This window comes from Vespula pensylvanica, chromosome 14 (assembly GCF_014466175.1).
Source record: "Vespula pensylvanica isolate Volc-1 chromosome 14, ASM1446617v1, whole genome shotgun sequence".
NCBI lineage: Eukaryota > Metazoa > Arthropoda > Insecta > Hymenoptera > Vespidae > Vespula > Vespula pensylvanica.
Window position 1 is genome coordinate 67112 of NC_057698.1, and position 10646 is coordinate 77757.

General features: G+C 52.3%; 1 protein-coding gene across 6 annotated transcripts in view; it reads right to left on the reverse strand.

Moving 5' to 3' along the window:
- Nucleotides 1–10283, reverse strand: part of LOC122634147 — a 56733-nt gene extending 46450 nt beyond the window's left edge. For 2 of the 6 annotated variants that reach the window (XM_043822794.1, XM_043822789.1), the window contains exon 1: nucleotides 271–647. In XM_043822794.1, the coding sequence (XP_043678729.1) occupies nucleotides 271–302 (32 nt within the window). In that variant the 5' untranslated portion in view covers nucleotides 303–647. Of the gene's footprint in view, nucleotides 1–270; nucleotides 648–2734; nucleotides 5398–10191 lie in introns of those variants that run through there. The other 4 variants (XM_043822788.1, XM_043822791.1, XM_043822790.1 and 1 more) reach the window with 4 other exon arrangements.
- Nucleotides 10284–10646: the final 363 nt, after the last annotated feature.

Below are 10646 nucleotides of genomic sequence, written 5' to 3' on the forward strand. Positions count from 1 at the left end.
AGAGGACAGGGACGAGGGAAGTCGAGCTCGAGCGATGCGACGACGTCGAAGAATCTTAATACCGATGAACGACGAGCGAAAACGAGTCGGATAAAGAAAACGTTCAACGAAGAGTCCAAATATTAAAAAAATACAAAATTTCGATCGATCGATCGATCGATCGATCGACCGACCGATCGACCGGGTACAGATTTTATCACCTTCCACGCGATAATTATATCGAGTACAAAGTCCGAACGGAACGCGTTAACGCGCGTTCGTCGTTGTTACCTGGTCACGTTGTTGCTCTTGAAGCTGACCATTCTCGTAACCGCGAAAGAATATTCTTTGGCCGGTTTTCTCTCGCACGCGCACGCACGCGAACGCACACATCGACGCACTTGTCCTTTCAACGCACTCTCTATAATTATAATCCCGTGGGTTTACTCCCTCCTTGCGTTGGTCTCGCGCATTCGTCGAACCGGTACACCCACTTCGCGACGAGTAAAGAAATAAAAAGGACGAGTCACGTGTCGAGAAAGTCCTCGCGAGGGAAGGCGTGCGCGCGCGCATCGAGGACGAACTCTCCGCGTTTCCGGGCCGACTGACGAGACGGTAACGCTTCGGCTCCGATCCGTTCCCACCACCGTGACTTCCACCGCCACCGGACCAGGGCCACCACCACCACCACCACCACCACCACCACCATCGCCGCCACCGCCGACGCTGTTTCTCCCCGTCTCTCCGCTTCGCGCACGACGGCGCAAGACGGCATAGGTCGACGGCGTTCTTTTCGTCGCGTCGTCCTTCCCTCTCCCTCTCCCCTCCATGGACTCGTCTCCGATGACACGAGCCCTTACGCTCTTAACCGTACTCCGAGTTGTCGATGGTCACGTAAATTCTTTTTCGCGCTCGCGACCCTCTCGCTTCGATCGATAAACCTTCGATGAAAATCGACCGCACTATCTTGCCTATTCGTTATGGTCCTTACGGGTCGTTGCGTTAAGTAAAATATAAAAATATCGTGATAGCTCGTTATCCGGTACTTTTTCCTCCGTGCTCGACGGCAACGCTCGGTAATAATCGGAATCGCCATTAAAAGCGGAAGTTCGAGTATCTGGGAGGGAGCTGGCGAAAAGGAACGAACGAACGTTCGATCTCGACGATGCGATTACGAGTCTACCGTGAAACGTGACGCTTCGCGAAACGTCTCGTCGCCTCCGACAGGATCTTGCGCAACGACCGGGCGAGAGAGCGAACGAAAGCGAGGAAGTTTCGAATTTCCCCTTGGCCAAAGGGAAATCGCCAAGGAATTTTTCGATCGACGGAAAATGCTTCGTCTCGATCGTCGGACGCTAGCCACGAGCGCGTCGCCCATCCCCTCTCTCCCCCAGCTCTTGCGGATGAAACTCTCGAACCGTAAATACCGAGCGAAAGCGTCGTGCTTCCTTTGGTCGGAAACGTCTACCTGAGCGAATACCATTTCCCAAATTTCTTTCCTATAAAGCCGAAGGAAACCGACGTATCCGCGTGCGCGCGTTTTTCTCTTTTCGCTCGAATCCTTTGGCAGCGACGCCAAAATTCGTCCGGACCAAAATTTCCGCTTCTCCTTTCTTTCTCTCTTTCCTCTTCTCCATCGATCGTCGTCCAAAGAGAAAAAATCAACGAAGCGAAACTTAAGAGCGATGCGTCCGGGAGATATAACGTTCTTATTTTGGTGCGCGACGTGGCGTCGAGCTTTCGTTCCCATCGTTCGCGACACAAAGGACTTCCGCGAGAAAAATTTCGAGTCCCCGCGACGCCGGCGATTCAACGACGATCCGATTCGTCGAACGCTTTTTCCGTCTTTTCTTTTTCTTCTTTTCGTCGAACAAGGTTGCGATAATTACCCGCCCGCTATTTCATACGACTTTGCACGCCGGTATCATAAAACGTGGTTGAGAGAAATATTCGTCGAATCGTAGAAGAGGACGCGGAAAGGTCAAAGGGCGAACGTCGAAGGAGAGCGATCGCCGCGTCTGGGTCGCAGAGACGCGCTCGAGATGCCAGGCGAGAGCCAAGTGTGTCACGCACATGTCGAAAACGTGTCCAAAACGTGTCCGAGCTTCTCGATGAGAAACGGCCGAAGCGTTTTTAAAAGATATTCGTGCCACGTGTCGGCCGTGACAGGGCCGTGAGAGTGCGGAGAAGGGAAGAGAGGGAGAGAGGATGGGTCGACGATGAGGGAGTTTTCGAACGGTCGCTGGAGACGACCCCATCGAGGAATGTCCCAGGATGCGATCCAAGGGACTCGTCTTACCTTCGAGTACTCGACAGGGGGAGAAGGGCGTCCGCCTTCGCGTCGACGACTCTCTTTCTTTCCTCCCTTCCTTCCCCCTTTCTTTCTTCACTCGACGATTCCTATTCCAAGTAACGTGCCTAATCGCTTCGTTCGTTCTCGCATCGTCGAAGAAACGAAATCGAGCGCAGAAAGTTGGAACGCGTTTGCTCGAAGCATGAAATGCCTTCATACGCAAGAGGATCCCTGGAGAGATTTGGATTTCTTTTCGGAAAGAGAAAGAAAAACGAAAAGAGGCGAACGACGGCGTTTGCATAAGAAGGAGTGCGTCGTATCGAGCTAGGACTATATACCTACATGGCGCTTTTCGTTCCTACGGGCAATTTCGAGCACGCGATCGCGCCGTGTACGTACTCGAATTCGTACGTGAAAGAAGAAACTCGTCCTCGTAAAGTTTACACGGTCGGAAGTAGTCACCGTTTCGCAGCAGAAAACTCCACGGCTAGGCCACGCGAAATTGTCTCCGGACAACGATTCTCTCTCCCTCCATCCATCCGTCTATCTATCCATTTATCTGTCTCTCTCGGCGGCAGACGCGCGGGAATTTTTCTACCGACTCGATTCCCTCCAGGGAAAAGCGTATTTTACGCGATCTCCCTCTAGTTTTAAAAGAGAAAGGGAGAAAAAGAAAAGGAACGAGTTGGCAAGTAAAAAATGCTCGGTTTTTTCATAGAAACGAAACGTTGAACGAATCCGATCTTTCTTTCTACTTTTAAAGCAAAACGTAAAAATATTTGTCGGTATTCGAAACGCAGAAAACTTCCCATTCGAATTCGTTCTCGAGATCGACGTCTCTCGGTCGCTGACACGGAAAAGCGAAGCTCGCGGACAGAGACGAATATTGTACGCGATAGAGATCTATGGTTGCCGCAAGGAAAAATGAATTTCCACGCGAGACGCGTCTTCGAGTTTTCGCGATATCGCGGCCGAGCGTTTTACCGTTTGGGAATTAAACGAGGAAGGTAAGGAATTAAAGAGGAGGGGAAAGAGAGAGAGAGAGAGAGAGAGAGAGAAAAGACCCGATCGCCGTTCTTTCGTAGGGCGTAGCAAGGTTTCCACGAGAAACCTTAAGGTTGCGCATGGAAATCGTACGATCGACGTACGTAAGATGACACGCGACTTATGGTTCCATCTGCCAGAGAGAAAAATCCACCAACCCATCACCACGAAACGTTCCTCTCCGTGGATCGAAGTAAATTCATTGTCGTAACGCTATCGAGCGTACGATTCGTTCTTTCGTCAAAGGCTACGATCAAAGCTCGTACCGATAATAAATATCGGGTGGCGTTAAAGATAAAAAGTAAATAAAAAAGAAGGATCGAGCTCCAACGAAGAAACGTTTCGTTTGCGGGATCGAATGGTATTTCGCTTACCAATATCATTCGTCGAGTCCGTTCGGATATAGGATAAATAGGAGGGATAAAGAGGGAAAGAGGTTCGTTTTCGTCGGTCGTTTAAAAAGAAGAAAAAAAAAGAAAAACGGAGGAGGGACAACGAATCGTTCCCCTCCGGCTCTCGGTCCGCGCGACATAAATTTGGCAGAGATTTAATTACTACGCGGAAACGAGGGCGGATCGCAAAGACCGGAAATTAATAAATATCCGACCGGAAATTCGCACCTGTTTCGTAACACGTCCGACCGGATCGAACCGGAGGGTTTCTCTCTCTCTCTCTCTCTCTCTCTCTCTCTCTCTCTTCCTGTCCCGCTCGTCGCGCGACGAGTTTGCAACGCGACCGATGTTATCGGCGACCGTACGGAAGGATGAAATTTGCGTCTCAACGTTGCGACCTCGAATTCTCGAAGGATACAGCGCGAACGGGAGTTGGTTTTATTTCGACCTTACGACGACGACGACTCGTATCGATTCGGCGGTCTCGCTTTCTCGTTTTTAAATCACCAGCCGATCCCCCCGTCTCGAGCGCTCTTACGACGCGTTGTGATATAATTTTAACGAGATGGGCGATAAAAGTAGGCGAGTAAGCGCATCGGATGCGTTTGTTTGTGTACGCGCACCTGACGAGAGAGAGAGAGAGAGAGAGAGAGAGAGAGAGAGAGAGAGAGAGAGAGAGAGAGAGAGAGAGAGAAGCAGAGAGAAACATAAAACGCATCGCGGCAAGCAGCTTACGCAAAGCCAGTTGCGCGAGGCGAAAGCCGGAAGTGCTGGGTCAAGGTAAGACGTTGCCTTCCCGCGTATAGGTATACGCGCGACGCATGCACGCTCGTATCGACGATTATAATCTAGGAGGATTCTACGGGTAAAAAAGAATATAAAAGGTAAAAAAGAAGACTGGTCTCTCTCTTCCTGTATTCGACGAAAAATGTTTCTCTTCTCGTTCTCCAAAGTCATCCTCCAGACGCGTCCGTTGTCCGCTTCTCTCTTCCTTCTCCTCTTCTCCTTCCTCTTGCTCCTGGTAAACGGAGCAATTGCGGTCGCGGACGAGCGCGCGATCGAATTCCTTTTCCCTCGGTCGATATTCGTGTTTCGTAGAACGCAGGTACGACGACGGATCGATTCGCGTTCGGCTCTTCGACGATACGATTTTTCTTTCCACCTTCGTACCCGGATATTTTTTAGCAGATATTCCGACGTCGATTCCGTGACACTTTCAGCAACGGCAACGTAATTCCAAAGCGAGGAAAAAGAAGAAAAAGAGGAGACGCGGCGATCCTTTCTGGAACGCACGAGGAAACGCTTATAAGGGCAGATAAATCTCGTGGAGCAGTGCTTTTCGTGGCCTGATTTTGACGAGGCGAAACTTCTTTCTCTTTCGTGGACGGAGGATGATGTAAACGTCGCGACTGGAGTCTCCGATCGGCAGAGATACGGCCGTCGCGAGATTCCCCGTCTCCCAGAAGGCCGCGATCGTAGCGAGCATCGTCAGACCGCTCCAGAAAATATTAATGCGCATACCGATACTCTCGCTCTTTTTCCCTCGACGAACGTATCGCAAACAAATATATCGCACGAATGGAGACGCGACCGAAACGCGACGGTACTTGTAAACCTTCCTTATCTCGAGTCGTGCTCCATAAAGGGTTTTATCGATCGTTGGACACGATTCTGCATGACGACGACGACGATAACTTTTATTATTACTGCCGTTTGAAAATAAAAACTAGTGGTACGCATCGACGTGCACGTACTCTCTCGCAGCGTCTACGATTCGACGGTGAATTTCGAAGGACGAACGTTTATGGGGATGATAAAAATGATGTTCCGTCCGTGACAACAAAAAGAAAGAGAGAAAAGGCGATACGAACGAAATCGATCCTTACGTAACGCGCAAGAACGCGAAGCATGCGTAGGCACGGAAAGCGCGAAAGTTTCTCTGACAATGAGCTCGATCCCTGGCAACCGGTACGGCGCGCCTCTCTAGACCTCGTTTCGCTCCGCGTACCGTTGACTCGATCGAAATAAAGCGAATCCAGGGGTATGGCAAGTTACAGATGGATACAGATTTGCACGCGTTGGTCAATTCTCACCTTTTCCATCGACGTAAACGAAAGTTGCCATCGTTCGCGTCCTCGCGCAAGCACAAGAGGTGCGACAAGAGACGTCTTTCTTTCTCTTCGACCAGAGGGAAAGAGAGAAAATACCCGAGGACGCAAAGGAAACGCAAATCCTGGGATTCGTATCCTCCGAGAGAATAGCCGCCAAGTCCTGGCACGTACGCTCGTAAACCTAGAAATAACGGTTCGCGTTCTATCCTCCCCCCTGTCTCTCGTCGTCCCGGGATCTGCTCTTTTATTTACGCTTTGCTACGTACGTGGACGCGCGTAATTTTTCGAGCCAACCAAGATCGAGAGCCGGCGGATTGAAAATTAGGATGCGCGCCGATTACGAACGTCTCGTAAAAGATAAGAACGATGGAACGATCCGTTATCGTTCCTCCGCGGTCGGTGCGCAACTCGAGCCATCGAGATTTATCGTTCTCGCAAAGTTTAGGATCCTCGAGTTTGATTCGAGGAAAAGCGATAAAACGAAAGAAATCCGTGGGACGCGTTCTGATCGAACTTTTCAAACGATCCCGATCGAGGAACGAACCGTCGGGATCGGAGAGAAAAATCGGGAAAAGGTCTCGTACGCGATCGAGTCAAGCGCGCTTTCGAGGACTCGGGAGAACGAATTCCTACGAGCCGGCCAAGTCGAAAGCGTTGCGACCGATCCGAAAGAGAGGTGGCGGAACCGACGGAAGGATAAGGACGCGTTCCTCTCTTCGAAAATAATCGCGATCCTTGGGTCTCCTTATCGCGTCGGCCATTCCTTCTCTCTCTCTCTCTCTCTCTCCAGCAAGCCGCTCGTTTTACGAAATCTCCGACGAAATTTCTTTTCCCCGAGAGAGGAAAGGAGGTCACCGCTTCGCGCGAACGAACTTCTAAAGGGCTCGTGTCCTCCTCGTTGGCTCCGACGAGGGTGGGAGAGGAGAGATCCGTTGGCAATTGGTTTCATTCGAGGAGACGAAAACGACGAAAGCTCCTGCCACCGGGGAGCATCTAATTTTCTCGCGAGTACCGCTCGACGGCGAGATTTTCGTACAAGAGTGCTTCCAGTTGCCGTGCACAAACGCTCCCAAGAGCGCCTTCGTTCCGCAAAAAATCTACGATTCGATGTACATCTTCGATGCTCGTCTATCGAAAGACGTCGATACATACCTCCGTCGATTCTTCCTACCGCGCGTGCACGTTTAAATTTACGACGCGACAAAAGTTGACATTCGGACGAGAAAGAACGTAAATTAATTTAGTAGCTGCGCGATCACCGAGCTTTTAAGGTAAGATCGAAACGATCTCCCGATATTCTTCTCGAAAAGAAAGAGCAAGGCGAAGCTCGTAGAATTACTCGTGGTCCGGCGAAAGGCAGTATCGCTCGACGTATCGCGACGGCGACACGCTCGAAAGACTCACCCGAGTTCGACGGTATCCAGCGCTGCGGGAATAAGAGCCGATCCGGTCGAGCGACCTCGGGGATTCGGGCTCGACGCGGGCGTAGACCGTTCGTCGATGATACGTAAAAAATTTACAGGCGAACCGCATAGGCGCGTAATCGGAAACACAAAGACGCGGTGCCAGCGAGAGCGCACGGATGAATTTTTCACTTTCACCGAGCGAGCGGACGAACGAACCGCGACTCGCCGCTGGTCTTATCCCTGGGCTACGGCTAAACGCGAACAAACGACGCTCGCGAGAGGTCGAAGTGCGAGCGAACTTTGGTCCAAGAAAATATTTCGAAACGAAAGGACAAAACTCGAAAAAATCTACTTTGGAAGATATCCAAAGCGTGGGAGAATAAAAGAAAGAAAGACCGGCTGTGCGAGAGAGAGAGAGAGAGAGAGGATCGAAAAGGAGACCCGAGCTTGGCGAGAGTTCCTGCGGAACTGGATCGCGGAAGTTCCGCGCGAAACGCGCGACCGTTCTCCCCACTCTTTCTCTGAGCGACTCCCACTCGCCCTTCCCTCGCGACCTACGACGCTCCTCCGAGATCATCGTCGATCCCCTTGTTCATCGAACGATACCGGATCGATTCTACGACGCTTCAATCGCGTCGATCGCGTTATCCAGAAGCGTCGAATCTTCTTTATCGCGAAAACGAAAGTAAGATTTATCGCGCGATCCGATAAGATCCATAGATCTATAGATCGTTCGTTTGTTCGTAAAATCGATTCTTCAAGATAAACATCGATATCTCGGTTCTCTCGATAAGAAGAAGCGTACTTTGGACGATACGAATCGATCGTACCGACGACGACTCGTCGCTGAATCGCGGATCCGAAGGAAACGTTTGATCTCGTTACGCCAGGGAGAGAAGCGATGTTTTGTCCGGCCGAATATTGCTGCCGACGCGTCTGCACTCGTACTTCGCGAGTAACTTTCAAGATCGAAACGACCGCGAGAGAGAAAGACCGCTCGACGTAGAAAGAAACGGGAAGGAAGAGAAGAAAGTCGATAACCGATAACGCCTGGGACAACGAGCGTGCACGCCTCGATGGACAGGAAGGGATGAAGGAAAAGGAAAACGCGATCCCGAACTCGCTCCGGTCTTGGCACCTTGGCTTCGCCCTTTTTTAGAATTAGCTCTCGTTTATATCCGCTTGGAACGATAAAGCGGAACGGTCGAAGGAAAAGAGAGAAAGGGACCCTTATAAGCGCGTAGATCGCCCGAGGTTAGCCCGGCGCTAATCTCCCGTTTCGACGGAAAGGATCCTAGGATCTCCTCGCGAGGAACGTCGAACGAAGAGGAATTCCAGGGAATTAATTCTTTCTCGCTCGAGAATTCGCTCCTCGGTCGAGCGTTTACGGAGGTTAAATTTAAACGGAGCTCGAGGGGAGTACCGCTTACGAAGAGGGGGCGGGGGGTTCGTCGTACGAACGAGTACCCGCGGACGCTTCCTACTCTTCCTTCTCCGAGCGAACGGGAACACTGACGGCTGGGGAAGGAGAGAGGAACGCGGCGTGCTCGGACGTCGAAGGGAACGACCCGATCGGCGTCTACTCGAGATCGTTTCCCGAAAGAACGGAACTCCGGGCTTTTAAAAGGTTCGAAAGGTTCGAAAGGACGAAAGGCGTCGCGGAGGAGAGAGAACGGGGAGGGGGGGACCACTCACCTTTCCCGAGATCTCGGCTTCTGCGTGCTCGAACGTCGGCGACACCATCTTCTTCCCCGCGCGTCCAGCGATCGGAGCCCTCCCTCTCCCCTCGTCCTTCTTCTCCTTCGGAATCTCCTTCGCGAAAAAAGCGAATCGGCGAGGTCAGCTACGACGAGGGTACTCTTCCTTCGTTCGCGGTCCCTGCTTTTCTTTCGAAGCGTTTCTCGCTCGAGACCGTTACGCGGCTTCGAATTCCTTCTGGACCCCGTGCTACGATCGACGAGGAGAGAGCGCGAAAAGAAAGCAAAAAAAGGTCGACGCGCGAAAGAGAGGATCCTCCGGACGGCGGCGCCTCCCGCGCGAACCGATTTTGAGGGGAAACGCGCAACGCGAAACGTAGGTCCCTATCGGTAGGATCGACGCCGGAACGAGGAGAAACCAAAGTTTTCTTCTGGCACCTGCGACGGACCCGGCATAGCTCGGCCGTTAAGGTCGACGCGACACTGCCGTCGAACGGGGAGAAAGAACGGGCAACAGGTTCGTCGGTTAGCCCCGAGAAACGTGACGATAGCTGCGAGCCCGCGGAGAGAGAGAGAGAGAGAGAGAGAGAGTGGAGAAGGACCAAGGAGCGGAGAGCCGAGAGAAAGACGCCGTGGAGGGGGATACCGAGGAGGAGAGGAACGACCAAGAGCCAGGTAAGCGAGTGCCGCCATTGCTGCCTCCTTGACGCAGCATCCAACGCGGCGAACAGCAGTGGCGTCGAGACTCTTTCGACGGATCTTTCTCTCCTTCGCCCCTCCGTTCGCTTTCGAGACCAGCTCGAAGCCACCGTCTCTATCCGCCTTATCGCGTTCCAACGTCTTCGACCGATACACGTCCTATCTCGGACGGTGCGTGCGAGCGAGAGAGAGAGAGAGAGAGAGAGAGAGAGATGAGCCACGAGCAGGAGAAAGTCCTGCCAAGCGTTCGACTCCGTGCCCGACTACGCCTCGTAGATCGGAGCCGCGTTCTCTCGATATTCTTGGACGATCCCCTTGCGATCGATCGCTACGCCGATGCGACAACAGGTTGTCGCCAACGAGAACCGCCGCGCGGCCGCGAATGGGCGCGTTCGTTCAGCGGCCATTCGATCTGCCGCTGGAAGCAACAACGAGAGCGATTGATCCTTCGAATTCGAGAACGAACGCGTCGAAAATTTTCCAACCTCCGGTCCCTTCGTTTCTCTCTCTCCCCCTCCAGGAACGCGGTGGCCGCTTCGGGTCGAGAGAAAATCTTAACGTTTTACTTACTTGCTACCGATCTCGCTCGACGAGATCGCGATCGCGCTTCTCATATCTCATAACGGGAGACCGTCCTCCTCTCCGCTTTAGTCTCTGCTTTAGGCCTTCGAAAGGACCATTCGAACGACCTTTTCCCAACTTTACTAATTACGATTCTTTCGCCATAACGGCGAGGATTATTTCCGCGAGCGCGAGATGGCAGCACCGGTCGCAACCTTCGACGACGTTCGAGAAAACCGACCACGAACGACGAGCGATCTCGCGCCTACGAGTTATCGACGTACGAAGAAACGTCCGGAACGTCGAGAAAGCGCCTCGTCCCTCGAAAGAGAGAAGGAAAGAAACGAAAGGAGAGTCGATCTGACATCTCGATACATCGCGAGTAACGGTTTTCTCGCCGCGAGGAGCCGACGATCGAGCGTATCGATCGACTCGATTCGATTCGCCGCCGCGTCCTCGCTCGA